The 23,703-nt window shown below is 49.4% G+C and overlaps 1 protein-coding gene across 4 annotated transcripts in view; it reads left to right on the top strand.

Moving 5' to 3' along the window:
- The window catches only part of CDKE;1 (cyclin-dependent kinase E;1), a 50,864-nt gene extending 28,137 nt beyond the window's left edge, over nt 1-22,727 (top strand). For 2 of the 4 annotated variants that reach the window (XM_086509245.1, XM_086509244.1), the window contains 3 exons: nt 63-168; nt 274-471; nt 21,871-22,326. In XM_086509245.1, coding sequence (XP_086365371.1) covers nt 63-168; nt 274-471; nt 21,871-22,311 — 745 coding nt within the window. In that variant the 3' untranslated portion in view covers nt 22,312-22,326. Of the gene's footprint in view, nt 1-62; nt 169-273; nt 472-587; nt 621-21,870; nt 22,327-22,505 lie in introns of those variants that run through there. The other 2 variants (XM_086509246.1, XM_086509247.1) reach the window with 2 other exon arrangements.
- The last annotated feature ends 976 nt before the right edge of the window (nt 22,728-23,703 follow it).

The raw sequence follows: 23,703 nt of genomic DNA, 5'->3' as shown, positions 1-23,703 counted from the left end.
GCCTCTGTACAGAGGACCATTTATGTTGAGTTTGCGGTAATTCAATGAATGAGTGTTTGCAGTGCCCTCGTGCCAATTCAACCCAATGACAAAGTGGTTGGATATCCTCAGCGTCCCGTTGATTTCAGTGCCGACTTTGAGTGCTCAGGATCTCAGCCCCCTCAAATGGTAGTTGGGGATTGCTTTGCATGCATTTCAGCTAGGAAGTTTGCCTTGATTTCTTTACTTTTCATTCTTAACCTCTCTGAAGTTCTAATTGGTTCTACTTTGAAGGTCACATCTTCTCATGCCGTCAATAACTCAGCAGCAGCATCAGTTACTGCTCCAAGGCCAATGCCTCAGCAAATACCTTTGGTTAGCATGCAAAGGCTTCCTCCTTACGGACTTGCTGGACAAGCTGGGATGCCTGGACTAACAGCAAACAATTTGTCTGTTCCAAGGGGCCCATCTCAGCCACCTCACCAACAGCAGGTAAAGGAACAGAAATGCTTAAATTTAAGCTGAATGACACTTGTAAATTGTCTAGCTGGTCTTTGTTTGCATTTTCCTTTCAGTGTGTGCTTCTTGAAGCTAACTGTTGTCTACAGTTTCGGAGGTTGAATTAAGAGAGAACTTTGTCATACGCACGAGTGCACGTGCTACTAACTGCTGCCTTGTGTAAGTTAAGGTTTAATATTGTTATGATCCATTTTTGTCCAGAAGTGCTAACATGCACAAACTTTGGATAGCTTAGGATTTCTAGTTTATATCAACTGAATTGTTTGATAAGAAGGATCTGTAAGTGAAGGGGTATATTCTGGATGCCCCATTGAAGGGATGATGAAAATATCTCTGAGACCATCCTAGAATAGATATCTCTATTTTTCCCGGCTCGCTACTGCTGCTCGCCCCCCCCCCTTGCTGCGCCATCGCTACCCTCCCCCCCCCCCCCCCCCCCCCCCCCCCCCCCCCCCCCCCAACCCGCTGCCCCTACACTGTCCCCCCACCCCCTTCAGCCCCTGCGCGTTGCCCCTCAGTCCACCCGCTGCCCCCCCCTGTCTGCGCGCTGCCCCAAAGGCTGCCCGCAGCCCGCTGCCCTGCTCTCGCTTTGCCTTCCCCACTCCATTCCCCGCTCGCTGCTGCTTGTGCACCCGCACATTACACGGCTGCCCTCTTCGCCCTCCCCGTCCCCCCATCCCCCCCCATCCTCTTCGCTCCCGAAGGCCCTCTGCACCTGGCTCGGCAGCACTTTTTCTTCGGAAAAGTGCCTGGCTGACTTGTTTGCAGGTTTTTTCTTCACCGCCCGCTTCTTCGACTCAGCAGTAGACACAGATGGAGGCTCTAGCTTCACCACAGAGGGACTCGCCTGAAGCCCCCTCGCCCGACCCCGCTGAGCCCACGATTCGACTTGCTCTCTCACTGACAGAGCAAGCGAGCCTTGCCGCAGAGGTAGAACGCTTGCGGGCAACTTCTGTCATCTTCAAGGTTCTCGGCACTCGTCCTAGCAGAGGAGAGCTGCGAGACCTGCTCCAGGCCCGCCTCCTCACAGAGGTGGGCAAGATCTTGGATGTCCAGATTCTCGGACGGGGGTACTACCAGATTGAGCTCGAGACTTCCGAGATGGCCTCCAAGGTCATAGCTATGAGTCCATTGGCCATCGGAGCATCACGCGCCCACTTTCGACAGTGGCGACATGGTTTTGACCTGACTTCGGATGTGCTAGTAGAGGAGGCGGACATCCCCATCTCAGTCTGCTTTCCGGGTTTACGGAGGGAGTACCTTCCACTTCTCTCCAGGATTGGCTCTGCCATCGGGACTGTCCTGGAGACACCTCGTACGGCAGCATCAGTAGCTGCCAAGGCGGCTGGCATCCCTTTAGTTCGAGTTTTGGTCAGAGATACCCACACGCTCCCGAAGGTCATCCTTCTACCTCGGGTGAGTGGGGGTTGGTTTAGACAGTGTGGAGTACTCGGGTCTCCTGAACCAGTGCTTCATTTGCAGACAGATGGGCCACCTAGCGAAGGCCTGTCCACGGAGGAGACCACGACCCGCACCTCAGCCTCAGCCCCAGCCTGCCAAGGCTGGGCCGCAGCCACAGCCAGCGACATAACGCACAGATTCAGCGCCACCCTCCGAGCCTGGGGCTCCAGCGGAGGAGGGGTGGCAGCAGGCCTGTGGCCGTCGACGCCAGGGGCCACAGCGACAGCCTGGCACTCAGAGTGGCCCTCAGGTGCCTACTCAGCAGCAGTGGGTTCCCACGGGGAACCGCTTTGGTCCTCTTGAGCAGGAGGAGCCCCCTACGCCAGCCTCCACCTCCGCTTCACCCTCGCCAGCTGCTCCGCCTTTCGATCTCCCCCCCCCCCCCGCTCTCTGCTCCCACCCACTCCCCACCTCGCCCTCCCCATGTCTCTGTCGCCCCACCCCGCTTCTCTTCTCCCCCGCCCCCCCAAGCCCCTTCTCCCCCTCCTCCTGCTTCAGTACCACAGTCGGCTCAGGAGACTGGTCCCTCGTCGGCGGCTAGGAGATCTCTTGGCAGTGCCTTTGCCACGAGTCGCCTAGCGAGAGAGGGTTAGTCCTTCATGCGGCCCCCTCTGCAGATTCAGACATCTTCTCTTGCAGCTATCCCTCGTGGTCTGACGAGCATTGACCTCTGACGCCGCTGGGATTTCTTCGATTACGGGTTCACTCGCTTTCTCGGCGATTCCGCAGCAGACCACGAGGCAGCCTGCTTCCGAGTCCACGCTTCGTTCCTCGCCGCTAGGGGGACAGAGGCCTTGGACTCAGCAGTTGGTTTCTCCTTCCCCCTCTGTGGTAGGACTGAGACAGAGTGGTCCCTCGACTCAGTGGTGGGATGGTTGCATACACAGGTTCTCGAGTTCTCTCACCACATGGGAGAACTTGGCGTTACAGATTTGCTGCAGACTTTGTGGCCACTGGCCAAGTTTGCGGTGACACCCCCAGACTCAGCAGGATGTAGACACATTGTGGTGTACTTTTTTGCTGATACGCAGTGTTTGCCTTGCTATGTATACATTCATGAGGACTCCTGGACAGAGGAGGTTGCTTTACGCACGGCTCGCTCTGCTTGGGCTTGGACCAGGCACTCACTGCAGTCTCGCCTATCTAGAGGACGCTCGGATGCGGATTACTCCCCATTCAAGCCAGCCTCGAAGATAGCTCGTCTTGCTGCTGCGGCAGCATCTGTTCTCTCTCGCTCCCCATGAGGATCGTCTCGTGGAACGTGCAGGGACTAGGTGGGCCCCAGTTTCAGCGACAGCGGGGCCGATTGCGTTAGGAGCTTCAGCGTTGCCTTGTGGGAGAAGAGATTGATCTCCTTATGCTTCAGGAGCACCATTTGTCTGAGAGCCGCATTCGGCGATGTGGTCAGATTTTGCGTGGACGCTATGATACCTTTTGGTCAGCTGCTTTTGGACCTGGAGGCATCCAGGGAGGGGTATGTATGACTATTGCGGACTCATTGCAGCAGGCCATCGTGGGCAGAGGGATTATTGTGCCAGGCAGGGCTCAGTGGATTACTATGCAGGTTCAGGGTGGCCTTGTGGGTTTCCTGAACATCTATGCGCCCAATGTGGCGAGTGCTCGTGCAGAGTTTTGGTCACAGATTGTTGAGTCTTTGCCACAGGTTGACCGGTGGTGTGTAGGAGGGGACTTCAACATGTTGGAGGACCCTTCTGACACGATCGGAGGCAGCCATGCTACTGTGCATGGAGTCGAGTTAGCAGCTTGGGAGAGGTTGTGTATGACTTTGAGGGTCTCGGATACATGGCAGCATTCTGGCTTTGTGAGGCCTCCAGAGAGTCTTGCCTTCTCTAGATCGGACCGCAGAGTGGGAGGAGTGCTTCTACACTAGTGACCACTTCAGTGACTTGGGGGGATCAGTGGGCATCCTGGCAGGGACATCCTTCTCGGACCATGCACCAGTGATCCTCACAGTGGCAGACAGGCAGAGGAGTGGGAGCACGATGCTTCGCATCCCAGAGCGGGTCTTGTTGGACTCAGCACTCAGAGAGAGGGTCGAGGCTCTATGGACAGAGGGCATGGACAGCCAGGCTCCACCTGTAGACAGAGTGGCCTCAGGCCTAGCTCAGCTTAGCCACTTCTTTCTCCAGGAGTCTCTGGCTCGACGGGCTGCAGCGAGAGAGGAGGAGCAGCGTCTCAGACGAGGCATTGCTTCACTACAGAGGATGCAGGAGCAACATCCAGACAGTCCATGGTTGGAGGAGCAGTTAGAGCAGGCTCGACAGGAGCTTGCTTGCACAGAGGAGAGGCGCCATGAGTTTGCCTTTCACCGACAGGCATCTCAGTGGACTCAGGGGGGTGACAGAGTGACAGGTGCTTTTTTTGAGACAGTGGGACCTCGACACTCACATGCCAAGGTCAATCAGTTGAGGAGACCGGATGGGTCAGTTGTTTGTGAGCCAGAGGATATGCGTGCAGTTGCTACTGACTTTTACCGTGAGCTACTGTCGGCTGAGCCCGAGTCAGAGAGACAGGATGCATGTAGGGAGCAGATTTGGGCACAGATGCCTTGTCTTGTGACTGAGGAGATGCGCCAGAGGCTAGAGATACCTCTTCAGCTTGAGGAGTTGCACACGGCTCTTAGGGCCCTCCCTCGTGGTAGCTGTCCAGGTGAGGATGGGCTGACTCCTAGCTTCTTCTTGGAGTACTGGGACCTGCTTGGCCCAGATCTTTGTAGTGCCTTTCAGTACATTCTGCACACAGGAGTGATGCCGGATAGCATGAGTGAGGGCCTGATTTACCTCATTCCAAAGGAGGGTGGCTCCTTGGATGAGATTCGACAGCGGCACCTCATCACCATTCTCAACTCAGCCTACAAAATTCTTGCCAAGGCTCTGAGTTTGAGGATTCAGCCACTTTTGGAGAGCCTTATACATGGGACTCAGACAGGTTTTGTGAAGGAACGCAGTATCCTTGACAACATCTTCACTTTTTGGGAGGCTTCTGAACTTGCATGGCTCCGTGGGGAGGACCTTGTGATTCTTCTTCTCGATTTTGAGAAGGCATACGACAGAGTTGACTGGGACTTTCTAGAGGGCACGCTACGTAGGATGGGCTTCTCAGATGCTTGGATCAGAGGGGTGTCAGCTTTGTACAGACAGGCTCACAGTCAGGTGCTGTTGGTAGGAGGTAGAGGTGAGCGCTTCATGCTCACACGTTCGGTCAGACAGGGCTGTCCTCTTGCCCCTTTTCTCTTTCTGTTCTATGCGGAGGCAATGAGCAGATTTTTGGTGTCACAGCAGGTTGGTTTGAGAGGCTTAGCACTCCCTATACGGGGAGATGAGCTTCTGGACGCTGAGTTTGCCGACGACTCAGCCTTGTACTTAGAGGGCCAAGAGGCCAATCTACACAGATGTGAGCAGGCTTTGGAGACCTTCTGCTGCGCATCGGGCGCATTGATCAATTGGAGAAAGACAGTGGCTTCTCGATTGGCAGTGCTTCTGTGCCAGATTGGATGCCAGGAGAGGGTTTCAGGTGGATTCCTCCAGGGACTGCAGTTCGGTACTTGGGTTGTCAGGTTGGTCTGGACTTGTCTCCCGAGCAGCAGATTGCTCCTCTTCTCCTGTCCATCAGGAGAAAGCTGTTACATTGGAGCTCAGCACGACTTTCGCTGGCTGGTAGAGTAGTAGTTGCCAACCAGGTGTTGTTGGCGACTATGTGGTACATCACTTCTTGCTGGATCTTCTCGGGTTCTTGTATCAGCCAGGTAGAGAGGCTGATCAGGAACTTCCTTTGGTTAGGTCGCGATACTTAGATTGCCCGAGCCAAGGTGGCTTGGTCGGTCATCACACTTCCTTGTTCTCAGGGAGGGCTTGGGATCATTGATCCTGCACAGCAGAGTAGAGCCCTTCTTGGGAAGTTTGTCATCAGAGGACTTCTTCCAGGTGAGGAGCCTTGGAAGGAATTCTTGTTGCAGAGGCTTCGTGCCAGGGTGCCTCAGTCGGGAGGCCCTTGGCAACCTTCGACCATATGGATCTTTTCAGAGCTGCGCCGAGTTGGTTTGAGCAGGAGATTGGAGGACAGATTCGCTGTGAGTTTGCTTCGATCTTGGGAGCTCTTACGGCGTGGCCTAGAGCAGAGACAGCCGACGTGCACGGAGGAGCGCCTACGGCAGCCCCTCGTCTGGAACCCCATGGTTAGCACTCAGAGAGGCCACTTGGTTGGGAGTCGGCCTCACGTTTCTTGGGGTCCCATGGCGGCAGGTCCAGCGCGTTCTCTAGGTGACTGGCTAGAGTTCACAGGTTTGTCAGAGGAGGTGCAAGCTGTCCAGTTGTAGGGCATGAGAGGGGTGCAGAGCATGTGTCAGGACATCTCAAAGTCAGTTCCAGCTGAGTGGCTCACGTCTCTCGAGCCAGTAGCACCCCGGTGGATGGGAGCCTTCACACGACTGGAGGTTCTCATTTCAATCAGGGCTTGCTTAGAGACTGTCACAGGCCTGTTCTTCGAGCTTCAGGGTGGGGGACGATTACAGCGAGTTGCAGTAAAGGCCCCGCAGGTAGCAGAGTGCTGTTTCCAGAGGATCCGAGTTGTGGGCATCTGTGGGAGGACTTGCGTCATAGACCCTGACCCAGCAGCTCTTGAGACTGGACACTGGAGGCTATGGGCTTGGGAGTGTTGTCCACTGGCACGAGTACAGTGGGATCCTGGTGAGTGGCTATGGAGGGACCCCTTCTCTTCTGCCGACCGCCCAGGAGTCCCCTTCTTTCAGCTTGGACGTCATATACTTGCAGCACAGAAAGAGGCCCGCCCCGCTGCAGCACGTCATTGGCAGGAGGAGGGCCTCACAGTGGAGTTCTTGGCAGCTTTTTGGCAGAGGCTGTGGGACTCCAGACAGCCGAGGCGAGTCACCTTGTTCCAGTGGCTGGTTGCACACAGAGCCACAGCAATAGGGAGCTGGCTGGTGCATAGTGGTCTCTCGGCCGCATGTGCAGCCTGTGACCAGTTGGTGGAGAGTCAGCGTCACTGTCTTTGGGACTGTCCCTCGGCCCAGCAGGTGTGGCTACGTGTTCTTCGGCTGATGCCTGCCCTCTCCACGGCTTGACAGTACACTTGGGGGGCAGCGGCTTGGTCCACCCTCACGGGCCCAACACTTCAGTTTGAGCTATCTTCCACCAGCAGGATGATAGTGATACAGGGGGGGTGACCTACACTCCAGCCTGCTACAGAGATTACTCCACAAGAGTGGTGCAATGAGAGAGAGGAGTGTTGGGAGCTCATCAGCGGCCTAGCTCTCTGGTTCATCTGGCGGGCCCGTTGTTTCCGCATCTTTGAGGCTCGTCCCGTGCCACCAGCAGAGACTGTTCGTGACTTTTGGCTAGAGCTGATCCATACTCTCAGAGGGCAGCTTGAGGGACTACAGGGCAGCTCCGACCGCATGCGGGAGCGCCGCGAGGCTTTTCTTCGACTCTGGCGCCCTGGGCCTTTCTACACCATAGTCCAGGGGGTGCTCAGATGGCACTATTGTCCACCTGTGTGGCTCTTCCCTCCTCCCATCTCTTGATTTAGCCTCATTGTATATATGCTGTTTTTTCATTGGGAGAGTCTCTCCATCATGCTTGTTGTAGCCCTCTCTCGCAGAGGTGGATGTAGCCCTATGGGCAGTTTTCATTAACTAATAGAAGGATCTTTTTCTTGGAAAAAAAAAAAGAATAGATATCTCTAGTGCGTCATTTAGAGGAATGACTAGAGCATTGTGAGAGGAAATATATGCTAGGTCACCTAGAATACGTACTGATGCATCATACCTCAAGGGACTTTGTCCCTCCATGCAAGCTCCCTGGGATTGGTTCCCCATTCAGGAGTTGAGGGGGGGTGAGAGTTTCATCTCTTGTCAGTGGTGGCTCCACTATCCCCTAGGAGTAGATTAGGGGAGTGGGGGCTGTATTAGTGTTATTTGAGGTAGATGTACCTCTTCCGGTGGTACGAGCTATGTATATGCCCACCTAGTAGGTTGGCATGAGGCAAGACCCTAGGTGGCTTACTCTGTCTAATTTGTTGTTTTTCTTGGGAATCTCCTGCCTAAGCTTCGGTTGAATCAAAAGGTCTATGCTCCTCCTGGTTCAAAACCAACGTTATTAACTCCTCCCATGTAATAGTATTCAGTCATCCACTTGTGATCAAAGAAGAAATGAAACCCGAGTAATATGGCGGTAACTAGGGCATCAAATAAATGGCCATGTCCTTTAATGCAATGTTCTTCCCCATCCGAAGAATCTTCTGCCGCAAAGATTACATCTTGTTGATATGAGATCTCATGGAAGCATCTTTGGTTGCATCTAGGTTAATCAAGTGCACTCGCAAAGCAACACTCTTCATAGGGGTAACATGCTCATGGATAGACTCCAAATGATTCCAAATCAGCTTGGCACTCGTCATTGCTTTCACATGATCTAAAAACTGTGGGGCACAATTCAAGATGGTAAAAGACCGCACTCAAGTGTGCTCCCAAAGTGCACCCTCCTCCGTTGTAGATAGCTTCTCCACCTTCTTGATCACGAAGAATCCGAGATCATACGAGTCAAATACCGCCATCATCATCATCCTCCAATTACTAAAGTTGGTGCCATCTAACTAACGATAAACTGTAAAAGCTGGAAGGGTAGGTATCTTTACCGGATTGTCACCGATCTTCTTGTGATACGCATCCCACATAGCACTCGACAGTGGTCAACACCATCACCATTTAAGTCACTATCTGTCATGTCGACAGGAAGAGTATGATCATGTAAAGAGGATATGCTAAGGTACTTGGAAGAAACTGCTTCAGATCAGCCCGTACAACTCCAAATCAGCACCAGATCTGAGACACAAATGGATAGCGAGCAAACTATCCGTCCTCTGGTCCACTTCTTCACCTCCAAATCTGGATCTATACTCCATCAAAGTGACTTCCCCGAATCTAAAATTTACTGCAGCCAATAGACAACCTCTTTATAATTGGAAAACTTGTATCAGTTCCTCGAAAACTGGCATGGATGGCGAGAACAGAAACCTCCACATGTGGAACCTCTGAGAGCAGTCAAGTCGCTGTGATCTCCTAGATTTGTAATGTACACATAGAGGGAGAGTCGCCTAGGGCAAGAGAGGGCACAAAAAATGTGAAGGTAGACAGAGAGGGATGGCGATCTGGTGAAAACGCCAGAAAGAGAAAACATTGAAGAGAGAGAAACCCTAAACATTGGCAAGCTCTAATGATCATTGAAATGATAGAATGTGGATGAAGTACAAGGGGGTGGGGTCCCTATATAGGAGACTCCCAGACTTTACCCCCTCTCATCCCAAAAAACAAGTAACCCCACACTCTAAAACAGGGAAAAAAACCTAAAAACAGGCATGTAGGTGGAATCTTGTGGTATTGCTTATTAGGGAAAAATACTACTAACCTGGGTGCACCACGAGGCAAACTATGTGACATTGCTAGTAGTACAAGGTGGGCAAAACAATGGTGGGAATAGGCAGATAATGGGTAAACTACCTCACATAGGCCGGGCACAGCCACAAAACAGCCCTCGCTCCTCATAGTAATCGAGTCAACTTGTTAGATAGAACAACATATATTGTCATCTTCTTGATTTTGAGCAAGCTTATGATAGGGGTTTCTTGGAGGGCACTATTTAGAGGATGGATTTTCTCTTGCAGTGGATCAGATGTGTATGCTTCTAGCAGTGTCATGATAAGACGCCACATTGGACTGCGTTTCCCTTTGTCTTGTTCGGTCCAACTACTTCTTTCTGTTTTTTGCTGAGGCCATGTCTCTCTTCTTGCGCCACGGGACCCCACAATTGAGAGGTCTAATTATGCCTCTGGATGACTTGCGAGATTCGTTGGATTAGGAGTATGCAGACAACACTATGCTCTTTGTACACTATTACACACCCACCTTGGACATTTTACGGGAATAGGCCAATAATGGGTAAACTACCTCACATAGGCAGGGCATAGCCACAAAACAGCCCTCACTCCCTATGATCAGTCCCTGGGAGAAACTGTGTCGCTTTCTATGAGGTAGTCAAGTGGACTGGCAAAGCTGAAAACGCCAAGTGCTTGTGGGTGCTGAGGGGTTCTTGCTGAGAGAGAGGGAGTACCTGTTGCCTGGGGGCCTGTTGTGCTCCTTGCTCATCTGCCCAAGAGTGCTAGCTTTGGTTTGCTTATATACAAACTTAGCAAAATTGCCCTACCTACTTTTGTTGGGAAGTCACTTAAAAATAATAAGTGAGAAATGTCAAAAATAGGGAAAATAGGCTAAATGCACTGGAAAAATCCCCTAACTGATTCGAATGGATTCTGATGGGAATTCTGATGATCATGCTGTATGCAACCAGAGGATATGCATCTATACTAAGTGACTGGGCATTCACGGTCTACGAATAGACTCACAAAAGTGCCATATCACTTCTAATCTAGACTTGACTGGACTGACTAAACCTTGAACAAGCTGTAGCTTGTCCACGGACACATAGGGTTGGATGTGTCACGTGACATCTCCTTCTTTTCAAAGTGAGGTACTGGTACCGAACTATATGGCGTCGAGGGAGATCGCCAAAAGCATCCGGAATCCTGGAAGGGACTCTTCGTCGGCCCACTCTGATGTGTGGGTCGTGCGGTACTTGAAGTTCAGAAAGGTCTGCAATGCTTGCTTCTTTGGGCCGTGCCGAAAGCGACACAAAGTCTTCTGTGGCTCCTTCAATGCTTCATCTTTGTTGAGACTCATGCTTCCTTCTTCCTCAAGAATCTCTCTCCATGGCTGAAAATTCCTGAAACCATTTCCAACACAAAACCATGAACATACCCATTCCATGTAAAGTGAGTGGAAAAAATCTTGTCTTCGCTAAAGACTGTGTATGCAATGTAGATGAACATAGAGACGGAGTGACGACCCGTTCGTCAAACACATGCAAACAATGAGATCGAATCTTTCTCTTATGATCTAGAGCAATCAACTGTGGCAAAACACAATGGAAAGGCCCACGCTTGGTGCTCATACTTTCATGTGCTTGTTCGGAAACTGTGTCATGCCAAGGAAGAGACATGGAATGTGACTTCCTTACATATATACTTTTCAGCTTTTCATGAAAAATCCGCATACATTCGTGCTCATCCATGAGAGAAACGTGCTCAACATACAATATGTCATGCCTAGGAAAAGGGATCACATAAAGAGGCTGACTAAAATACAGGAAGCGATCACGAATGAAACATTTGAACAATGCGTGCGTACTAATCATGCGAACACATAGTACTTCCTGTGAGGGTTCTTTGGACCTAGGCTTGAGAGCCAAGATTGATCCTTCGTGATTGATCTAATCTGCAACCCAAGTTCGCTTCGCTAGAAAAAGCATCAACTAACACATCATCCTTGTGAACAATCACGTCATCTTCATGCAACTCATCATTCTTGTGAGAAATCACATCTTGATCATGCAAATCATCATGCTTGTGAGAAATCACATCTTGATCATGCAAATCATCATGCTTGTCTTTATCATCCTTCAAATCATCATGCTGCTCACAATCATGCAAATCCTGTGTGTCATGCTTTGGAGAAAAAGAGACTAAGAGAGTCTCCTTCTCCTGAATTCTTTCAATCTTGTCCTGCATATTAGCAATGAGAGATGGAGAATGAACAATTTCCTCTCCATGAATGACAATGGGAGAATCACTTTTGTCATTGAGAGTGAAAGTGTTAGCCTCCCAATCAATGAGAGGGTTAGCATCACGAAACCATCGAATGCCCAATATCATATCACATCCTGAGAGAGGAGAAACAACAAATCTTCTAGTAAAGGCAGCTTTTTGAATTGCAACAACACATCAAGGCACATCTCCGTGATGAGAGCGTCCATACCGGGAAGAAAGCCAGAGACCTCGATAGGAGATCTCTGACTAACTTCTAGGCTGGCTTTTTCAACAAGAGAGAGACTGATCACATCATGCATACTACCTGGGTCAAACAATATGACAAAATGCTGCCCCGACGTACGACCATAACATTTAATGAGAGAATCATCAATGGGAGGGTCATGAGAAACTTGGGGCACTGACAGAGGAAGTGGATTCTTTAGATTCATTCGATTCAAGCTTAGGACACGTTCTTTTTATGTGACCCTTAATGTGACAATGAAAACAACGACCTTCCTTAGAATAAGTGCTTTGCTCTTCCGACGTGATGTATCCTCCTACAATTCCTTGTGCTATCTTTTCATCTGGAGTAAGCTTAGGTTTAGCAATTACGTTAGTCTTACCCTTAGATTCATTGGAAGAATTCTTTTCTGAGAGACTGATGGAAGAATGGTTAGAAGAGTTACCATTCTTACCATTCTTACCGTTCTTATCGTTTTGAGGGTTCAGAGAAGTCTGCGAGGTACTTGTGGAAGTCTTGTGCTCCTTAGGCTTTCCCTTGTTGTGCTTCATCTCCTGTGCGAGAGCAATCGCTACCGCCTTGTTGAGATCGATTGGATCGAGCACCTCGACATCGTACTTGATATACTCGTTCAATCCAAAAAGGAATGCCTCTTTGCGTTCATCATCCGACTTGCGTAATTGGGTACCTAGCTTCAAAACACGATTAGAAAAAGACATAACCGGCATACTATTTTGCTTGAGAGCGCGCCAATTGTCCTTCAATCGTGCGAGGTACTGAGGTGGCATAAACCGCGCCTTGAGCTTGTCTTGGAAATCAGCCCAATTGAAGGAAAGGGGCGTGAATTCGTCGACTTCCTCTAGGTGCGCGGCTAGTTGTGCCTCTTGCCATGCGGGTACCAATTGATGGCATCACCGGCAAGGTACATAGCTGCCGTCAAAACTTTGCTATTTCAGGTCTTCTTAGTTGTCGCAAAATAAGCATTAAATTGATGCAACCAAGAATGAATAACCGTAGCATCCATCTTACCAACATACTTACTGAAAGTCAACTTCTCTGTGATTGGATGGTTGGAATCCGCATCGTAGCTTGCGCCACTTGATGAACTCCCACGATCTTTGGGTGGTTTGGGCTTCGAGGCAAGTACTTGTCGAAGCAATTCTTGAGTGCGTAGCTCTCTTTGAGCCTCTCGCTCGGCCTCCCTTTCTGCTTTTCGTTCATTTCGTTCATCGCGCTCGTGTTCGAAAGCAAGGCGATTGGTTTCTTGTTGTGCCAACGCAACTCAATTCGCTTCTTGTTGTTGTATTGCATTTCTTTCATTTCGTTCTTCGCGCTCGTGTTCAATGTGAGTCGCTTCTTGTTGTGCCAGTGCAATGCGATTTGCTTCTTGTTGTGTCAGCATCATGTCCATCATTGACTTGACCATCATCTCCATAGGAGTTAGTACAACTCGTGGCGTAGATAGCGAAGGGGGAGGGTCGAAAAAATCTCTTGGTGAGGAAAATTCTTCGTCGCCTCTCTCATGCTCATCACCTGTATGCGAAGTATCCATTCCGCTTCGGGTGATAACCATGCACTATGATCTTTGGTTCTTAAGTCCATGAGGAACTTGGGTTCTTGGGAGTCTTGAGGTTCTTGAGGTTTTCTTTTGCTTGCAAACCGTGTTTGAGAAGGATCTTCTCTTCACCCGAGTTCTACTCCTTTCCGCGGGCACACCCCTTGGCGGCCTTGCGCTCACACCAAGGTTGCTTTTTCCCACCTCACGTCGAGTGGCCGGCCGCTAAGTGCACGGTCCGCTCTCAATGAGCGAAAAGAGACACAAGGGGAGGTTGGACAAGCCCTTCTTTCTTGGGATTCCTGTCACTCTTCAAAAAACACGATGAGCAATCGACACGCCCAAGCGAACTTGGGTTCGTGCGACCGCAACAAGCAAAAACAATTCTTGTGATTCTTGTGGTTCTTTCCTTGAGTGATACAGAACACTGCCAAAGCTCTGATACCAATGTTAGGTGCAGCGGAATGAATGTTTGCGCTTTGCTCAAGGTGAGTGCTCCGAACTATGCTCAAGGTTCCTTTCGTTCTTATGGAAGGTAGAGCCTTCCGTTCTTAATGAGAGAATGCTATGATCACAAACAAAGTGAATGGACACTGTGCGTGCAAGTGTATGAGACTGAGAGATAGAGAGAGAAGAGAGATAGAGAGAGAAGAGAGATACGACACCAGAGTTGTTGCAAAACCCTCCTCCGAAGGCCCCACTCTCGTCGGCGAGAGTGGTCTTACTATTGATTGCACAAAGTGGTACAATGATGATGCATGAAAACTGATGCAACTCGTACTATGTCGGTGATGACGACGACTTAAGGGCTGAAATCTGCGGTCTTCTATCTGCTGTCCATAAAAACGCTATGGCTGAAAATTTGGGACTGATTCGGGCTGCTGAAAATGCTGGCTTTGGCTGCGTTTTGAGAGGCTGAAAATGACGATCTTCTGCAAGTATCTAGGGCTGAATCTGCTGCTGTCTTGAATGCTGAAAACGCTGGTACCATTGCTTCACCGAAGGCTGAAAATGAAAACGCTGGCAGCCCCTTGTAGCGTTAGTGAAAACACTAGGTATCTGGGTATGTTGACGATGAAGGAAATTGAAAACGCCAAGGTAGGGAACTGTGGGCGATGACAAAACGCTATGCTTGAGAGGTTGGCGATGAAGGCAAAGCTGAAAACGCCAAGTGCTTGTGGGTGCTGAGGGATTTTTGCTGAGAGAGAGGGAGTACCTGCTGCCTGGGGGCTGTTGTGCTCCTTGCTCATCTGCCCAAGAGTGCTAGCTTTGGTTTGCTTATATACAAACTTAGCAAAATTGCCCTACCTACTTTTGTTGGGAAGTCACTTAAAAATAATAAGTGAGAAATGTCAAAAATAGGGAAAATAGGCTAAATGCACTGGAAAAATCCCCTAACTGATTCTAATGGATTCTGATGGGAATTCTGATGATCATGCTGTGTGCAACCAGAGGATATGCATCTATGCTAAGTGACTGGGCATGCACGGTCTACGAATAGACTCACAAAAGTGCCAGATCACTTCTAATCTAGACTTGACTGGACTGACTGAACCCTGATCATGCTGTAGCTTGTCCACGGACACATAGGGTTGGATGTGTCACGTGACACAAAGCCTATGGAATAGGCGTCCTAACCACCTGTTCGTGGACAGAAGGAACTTGTCTTGGAGCCCCACGTGACTCCGCAACATGTGAGTGCTCCCTGCCCTGCTGGGACGCACAAGGGACTTGGGCTTTAGCCTCAACAGGCTCTATTGCATGAGACATTTGCCTTGTCTGCTGTGACAATGGTGGCGGTTGCAAAAATTTCATAAACCTAGGATTCTGCACCAACTGAGAGAACACATTCACAACGGCAACCAACTGTGCCCTGAACGCATCCTTGTCTAGTTGCCCAATCATGAACCCTTGACCTTGTGGAGCATTCAAATCAACAAAAGGTACAGACAAGGGTGGCCGTGAACTCTCGCCACGCTCAAACACTGGAAGGATAGCCTGTTTGTCTTGTGAAGAGGAACCCTCTTCCCTGGCATCGTTTGTCCTGTCAGCCATAGAGTAATTCCGAGTTCCTATGCTCTGTGTCTTCACCGCAAACCAACCAAGGATCACTCTTTAAGGAAAAAGTGATTCTGTCCCGGCGACGAAACCATGAAACCGGCCCGTAGGGCGGTACACTTTAGCTTTCACCCGATTCTTTACCTTATAAACTTTACTTCACTTTACGAACCAGAGGAAAATATCACGAATAAACCTGTGACTGGAATTAACACTTCAAACAAAGCACGACTCTGGCAGCTAGAGTGCTACCAAGCAGACAGTGACACCCTGTAGACCCCAAAGATTGGTGCCCCTTCGGTCTTTTTTTTTTTCCTATTATAAAACTTGGGGAGAAAACCTGCAAGTTCCTACGAGCTGTCCCGCTTTACTAGGCTGAAAATGGCCTACTCTAGCCCGATTTCGGCAACATAACCGCAGTAGGAGGCTTCACAAACAAAATCCCCATGCCAAAGGTGACTTTCCCCGTGCATACGGACAATTTCCGAAACCTGGCGAGAATCTGTATCACGTTGAATTCTTTCTGCCCTGAAAATGCACCAGAACACCTATATAGCGATCCCCTCGCTTCCCCAAAGCTCCTGAGGGTATTAGGGATCAATTAGGGTCAAAACCCTAAATGAGCAAAAATACACAGCAGGCTGTATTTTACTGTTTTGGGCTCCGTTTCGCGTGACGGTCGCTTCCGTGGCAAGCCCTCGATCTCCCGCATCTGTAGGGCTACTTGCCCTTTGAATCGGACGAGATTTCTCATGTGAAATCTCTCCGAATTCCCCTGTACTTGCGAGGGATTAGCAACTAGCTAATCCAGTACCTGTGCAAGAGGCTCTTGCCTTGGGAATCGTGCATGAACCCACACAACTCTACATACAGATGAAAAGCCCTCGAGCAGGGCATGACGTTTATGTATTCAAAGGGGGGAGAGATGCACGAGAGCGGAATCATCACGCTACATAAGACAAGGGAGAAGGCAAGCTTTCCATTAAAGCTGTGAGACCTACACCCACTACTCACCCACACACTGTAGTCACTTAATGAAGAAAATGGCAGCCTAGACCAGCCTTTTTTCTCAAAATTGGGTGCCCCTAGCTGAGTTGGCTTGCAAATGGCCTCTGGTGCCGCCATGTGTCCAGTTAGCCTGTCTTGGTTTAATTCCTAGTACCCACCGACTTATGAAGTGTAGCGAGGGTCCTAAATGACTTTGAACTGAGCCTAGACATCCTTTTACTGCTCCGATTCCAGTGCTAACTGGCCCAACCATCTTGTGGCGACCTGCCCTTCCCGATTGTGGGTGAAATTTTTGGCTGTCTGCCATTTCACACCGGCCACACAATGTCCAACCATTTGTGACTTCAAAAAGAGGGTCCCAAAAATAAATAAATATCAAGGGAAAGAAACCAACAACTAAGGTTAGTGGTTGCCACAGCCTCGCGACAACGCCCGACTATTAGATTTGTCTTCATAGATGCAGCTTTGGATACGTCTCATTTGTCACCATTTATGTGTTGCTTACGTCTTGCTTTGATGATACCCAGCGAGGCATCCGGAGTCATGACGGAAACTTAGTACGCTGAACTTTGTGTTGATGTATGCTCGTGCGTGTGTGCATGTGGTGTATGTTGTGTTTGGGAGCATATGTTTGTACCTAGTTCTACACCCACTATTGGGCATTGATGACTTTAGTGGGGATGTCATGGTATTTAGTCAATACTATGCATGATGGAGCTGATGGTTATATTGTCTTGTGGGTGACTACCACGGGTCTATACCTTGCACTTTCCTTTAAGGGGTGAATCTGGGATTGTCTTAGATGCATCTAGGTATATGCATGACATATTCAGAAGGGCGTCAGGTAGGCGAGAGAACTTACATTGATTGGGCTAGATGGGATGACAGGCTTGCGTGCTCTTTATGCAGTTGGTCAGATGCTTCTTTGGTTGGTTTGAGTTGGATTAAATCAGGATATATAAATGTGTGCACTTAACTGTTAAATTGGGAACTGCCAATCTACAAGAATTGATAAAAGCCATCTGGAACGGACATCTGTGATGTGTCATATGATGGGTGACATTAAGCATTGCGAAGGAGTTGTTCCGTAAGTTCGATGGGAGAGACCAAGTAACAGGTATTCTCGATGCGTCACAGGATGGCTGACGAGAGCATTTGGATAGGGAATATTGTGTTGATCTGAGAGGAAATTCGAATTGGGTAAGAATTACGTGTAAAGATGGGTTTTGAGAAGCTTTTGAATAAAAGGAGGATATTTTTGAGTGCTTTCCCGCACGAGGGAGTATGTCTGCATCGCATTTGTGCATGAGATTACATCTAGGGACGTGCTTGGGGAGTGTTTTGTAAGCATTGATTTTTAGCTTACAAGTTTTAAATTGAGTTTTGAAGAGGTTCACACCATTTTTAAAGATGTCCGGTTGCCCACTTAATAAGTGAGCAGCCTAGTTAGTAAAAAATTGCATAAAAAGAGGGCGCCCACTCTCTGGCTAAAAACAACAAAGAAACAGCTATCCCACAGCCACATGAGCCACGCCCCACGTGCTCCTCCTTCTTTACAGCAGAGATGGTAGAGAGGGCCATACGCCGCATGCAGCACAGACGATCAGCTGACCACACTGGATTACAGAGTGAGCACATCATTTATGCGGCCTCCACTATAGCCCCGTTGATTGCACATGTCTTCAACCGGGCTATAGGGGAGGGCTTCCCAGAGGAGTGGACACAGCACACCATAGTGCCTATCCACAAATCTGGCGACACCCTGGACCCAGGGAACTACAGGACTATCATGATTGGCCACACGATGGCCAAACTATATGGAGCAGTACTTGAGGCACAGCTTAGCTGCTACGCAGAGACCGAGGGTTTACGAGCTCCAGGCCAGGCAGGTTTTCAGACGAGCTTTCTCCACCACTGACCACATCTTCGTTCTGCGCTGCCTCATTGATGGGGCAAAGGCGCGGAAGAAGAGGCTTTACTGCTGCTTTGTGGATTTCCGCAAGGCCTTTGACACAGTCCCACGCGAGAGACTCTTCCAGCGCCTTCACAGCATTGGGGTACCGACAGAGATGATTTGGGCCATATATACTCTCTACGAGAGGGTGACGGGTCGAGTTCGTTGCCCAAGCGGCTTTTCAGAGACCATTGCTAGCACCATTGGTGTTAAGCAAGGATGCCCACTCTCCCCGACACTCTTTGGGCTCTACATCGACTAGATCTCCGACTACATACTACGAGCAGGGGGAGAGGGGAGCGACTTGGCAGGTACTCCGGTCCACATCATGTTATATGCTGATGATATTGTGTTGATTTCAGAGTCACCCGAGGGCTTGCAACGCCATCTTGAGGCCTTGGACGAATTCAGCACACACAAGGGGTTGACTGTGAACCTTGGCAAAACCAAGGTCATGATCTTTCACACATCCAGTGCAGTGAGGAGCGCTGCCACCTTCACAGCAGCAGGAGGACAGGTTGATGTAGTCACCTCCTATGTCTATCTTGGCATCACATTCACCAGCCTACCAGGACCCTTCACTATGAGGCAGGCTGCTGCTGACAGGCTCACCCGAGGATATGCAGCTCTGACCATGCTAGAGCGGAGATGCCACCAGGCACACTTTCAGGAGCCCCGCACGAAGGGCTGGCTTTTTGACACCTTAGTCACCCCGGCCCTGATGTACTCGGCGGCAGTATGGGCACCAGGATTGACGGATGACCAGTGGACCCAGCTTGAGAGGCCACAGGTATGTATGATCTCACGCTTGCTCCGCAGCAAGAAGACAGTGCCACATGACATTACTAGAGCCGAGCTCGCCACACCACCTATGGTTGTAGAGGCATTATTCCAGACAGTCTGCTTCATCCAGAGGATGAGAGAGCTACCTCCTGACAGACTTACTCGTAGAGCATTTGAGGCAGCTATACAGCTATCAGAGAGTGGGCATGCGAGAGCTTGGTACTCACAGGTCAGAGCATGGTTTGAGGGACACGGTCTTGACATGGAGAGCCTACCACCATTCCAGTACGACCCCCACTCACCATCTGTTCACCTCTCTCGCAGTGAGAGAAACTTGGTATTGAGACAGGATCTGTGGCAGCTATACACTAGGAGAGTCTGGGAGTCACCTGGCTTGGGGACGAGGATGTCAGATTACAGAGACCAGTTTCTCACCATATTGTCTGGGGGGTTCATACAGAGACCACGCTATATGGACACATATATGCCACATAGCTCACGGGTGGCGATTGGTCAGCTGAGAGTGGCTTCACACAGGTTAGAGATTGAGATCGGGAGACATACTGGTGTTCCCAGGGAGGAGCGAGTCTGCAGAGCCTGCACAGAGGAGGTGGAGAGTGAGGAGCACTTTGTATGTAGATGCAGAGCATACACTGAGATCAGAGGCAGGTATGAGGCCTTATTCAGAGGACAGCCCACTCTCCGAGAGATCATGGACTCTCGAGATCAGAGACAGCTTGGACGTTTCTTACTAGAGATACAGAGCCATCGGGACACACTACTATAGCCACGCACAGCTACACAGACAGAGGGGAGACAGTCGCAGCTCACAGACTTCTTTCAGAGGATTGCCACCCCTACCTCACCAGATACTCAGAGAGGAGTGACACTCCCACAGGCGGAGGTGAACCGAGCTAGACGACGACCACGAGTCACAGGCTACAGGGGCGTGAGCTCCCACCACCGACAGATCGAGGAGATCCGAGCCCGGGAGCGCCGTGCCACTGAGGAGCGAGTAGCTCAGATGAGGGCCGACCCGACAGCTTTCATCCGGGTAGCCTTGGCACCAGCCCCGCCCATGTACCACATCTTACATCCCCCCATTTGTACAGGATGGAGCTAGAGAGCTTGATGCATTCTCATGATTGTACTACCTTGAGCATATAGACATGCATATACCCCTAGAGATAGAACCCCATCCCTCCTCAGATACTCCATTACCTACATTCAGTTCAGTTTTGTATCAGTTTTGTTTCATTTGTCTTTCCGATAGACGGATGACATACACGCCATGTACATTTGATTTGTCTCATAGGCCGATTTCGGCCTGACATAGACGTTAAAAATCTTTCTTTCTTTCTTTCTTTCTTTCTCTCTCTCTCTCCATCCATTTGCTCTTGTTGGGAGGAAAAGCACCATCGTGCTGCTATTCCTGCCAGCCTCTTGGGCATATAGAAGCAGGTGCCCCCATGCCCAGGTGATTGCCAGCGCTAAGGAAGAGGAGGCCCTAGTGTGACGGATCTGCAAGTGCTCGTGACAAGTTTGCTTATGGTGGTTTTCTGCTGTACCGGGAGCAATTGGTGATAGTTGCACATAAGATCTACAATTCTTTGCTACTCTGTGTGTGTTTTGCAAGTACTCCATCTCAAAGAAAGGAGCAAGGAGGCTTTGACCTGCGCTCAAGATTCCGGAAATGGAATCCGGACGATTTGCAGAGCTTCTATGCTCTGAGAACAAACCAGAAGATATCTTAGTTGAGAGCTAGCCTCTCCGGTTCCCAAACGGGAAGGAAACGACCATCGAGTCTGATATCTAGAACGGAGGGGTTTACTCCGGTTCTTGTGCCTGTAAAACGATTCTCCTTGTAATAAAGTTTCTATTTAGCGGTTGGGGGGGGGGGGGGGGGGGGGGTCCCTTCTTCTAGTCCCCAACACTGTGTCGATCTTCTCCCTTCTGACTCTCCTTCAAGTTCTATCTATTTTCAGCTTATTAATTGCGTTTGCGTGCTCCCGTTTGTGAGACATGCGACCCTAGTGAAGGGCAGTTCAAGCATGGCAGGTGCAGGGCAGCCCCAAAAGATGCCATTTTCAGCCAAGGCGCCTACACACACACACATGAGGAACCAGCCACTTGTCCCAAACAGCCCATTAGAGGCTCAGAGAGTAGAAGGAAGTGCACACATTTGGCACTTGGACTCTGTGTACACACAGGCGTGCACACACACACACACGTGCGCTCGCGTACGCACGCACACACCCCTCTATTTGAAAGGGTTGATTTAGCTAATTGTAAGGACTATTGCTGGTACTCTCTCTCTCTCTCTCTCTCTCTCTCCCCCCTCTCTTGCGGGAGGACGGCACCCTCTCTCATTAACATTGTATTGTGCCTCTTTACATAAATAAACGAAAGACCAAAAGCAGTGCCTATTCAGGGGCCAGCACCATGCAGGGGAGGAACTTCGCCTCTCCATCTCAGTCTCTCTTTCTCCTAATTACTTTGTCTATTATCTACATTATCAAAGTGTTGAAATTCTGGTTTTGAAAGCTGAAAATCACTGTTTTGCTGTCCTGCACTGCTTGGGCAGCAGCCCAGCCGGTTACAGCATGCATAATGGGTTCCTGACGTGGGGCGCAGTTGCAATTTCCAAGGTCACACACCTTTTTCCAAGGCTTGCTGACTGATCCAGTCTTTATGCTTACTCCCTTGGGATATAGACTGGGCACTCTTGATGGATTCCAGATGCAAGCCACCAGACTTCTACCAACGGGATGCAGTTTTCACTACCATCTGCAGTATCACTTTTTGGACCATGTGGAAGGCTGCTTGTGCTCACATTTTGGGCTCACTGTCTTCCTCTACATCCACCACTTAGCCATTTGGACTGAGCTGCAGCATACCCTTCGCATTGAGTGGGATACTTCAGGCTCCTCCAGGGCAGCAAAGCAGTGTAGATGCTCCTTTCTTCACACATGGGTGAGATCTTCAGTTCTTTTCAGTCGGGACCATTGTCACATCACATGGAATTATGCACCTCCCCAGTGGTTCAATTTTCATTCATCATACAGGCCACCTTGATCATTGATGTTCACATAGACCTCAATTTGTTATCCTGGTGTTTTACTTCCTCTAGATTATAGGCCATTAGACATCTCCAGAGGGTCTTTTGGACACAGAATACAGCCTTTTTTCCTGCCCAAAAAGAAATATGAGAGAGAGAGAGAGAGAGAGAGAGAGAGAGAGAGAGAGAGAGATTTTTGATAATGTAATAGGGTAGAAGGAAAGAACCGGTTGGAGGGATGCAGAATCCTGGGCATTATGCATCACTACCTAAATCTCGCAGATTACAGTAGAGGAAATGTTCAGCAGTTCATCGATCATTCCATTGATAGTTTGGGCAAGCTTTGGTACTTGTTGGAAAGCAGTGTAAATGTTGAGGAGACACAATTTTTGTTCTGCAGTGCTGCTCATTGGTTGGATAAATCAGTCACAACTGTTGGTCTGTTTTACCTTTTCGATCAGCAGAGTTGAACGCATTCCTATTTCCGGAGGGCATCTCATTGGTGATGACGGTGCCCTGCGATCTTGTCATAATTGCAGCTAAGTAATTGTAAATACAGAACTTCCTCTCATGATGCAGGGTTTAGTGAACGTCCTAGTCTCAAATGTTTTGTCTTGGTCTTTTGAGTCAGCAGAGTAGGCACTTTGCCTGGTAGACCTTTCATTTGTGATAATGGTATCTGTGGGCACAACAACAAATTCCTTATTTTGGAGGGGAGTTCTTTCTGCAATAATCCCCCCCCCCCCCAATTCAGAGAAACTTTCAGTTTTTTTAAGTTTTGTTTGTTCTTTAAGGCACTAGAGAATGCTTGAGAAGGAAATGTGAATTTCTGGTGTGGGTTTTACCATATGGTGGCAAATTTTGTCTTGAGGAACAATTCAAAATTTTAAACATGACTAGCACACCCACATATGTACCTTAACCACTTGGCTATTATCGCATTGGAGGTCTTGGCGATCCTCAGATGCACAAGATCATCATGCTCTTGTGCATAGTTTTGGTGCTGGTGTGAATTGATTGAAGGCAATCAAGTGCTATGTTTTCGAATCATCCATATAGACCAAGAGTTACTCGTGGATTGAGAATCAAATTATATAGATGATCTTTGTGGTGTGATAGTTATGGGATAAGTTACCATATTATGGTAGTGATGTGTGTGAACACACTTGGGACGTTGGCGCATGCATTTGTATATACGCTCATCGCTCTAGGAAAAGCCTCATCTTTGTATTGGACTTGTAAGGATTATGGTGCATCTGAGCATGTTTCAAATCTACAATCAAAAGGATGTGGGCCATTTGATGCACATTTGTAAGTTCTGGGAACTCTGTATAATCGATATTGCAAGGAAATTCGGGTAGGCTTGGAAACTTGGTTCAATCTTACATCTCGCCATCTTGAACCCATGA

The sequence above is a fragment of the Adiantum capillus-veneris genome, chromosome 3 (assembly GCF_014529385.1).
Source record: "Adiantum capillus-veneris isolate H3 chromosome 3, ASM1452938v2, whole genome shotgun sequence".
Taxonomy (NCBI): Eukaryota; Viridiplantae; Streptophyta; class Polypodiopsida; order Polypodiales; family Pteridaceae; genus Adiantum; species Adiantum capillus-veneris.
This window is presented reverse-complemented; position numbering and strand designations above follow the sequence as displayed.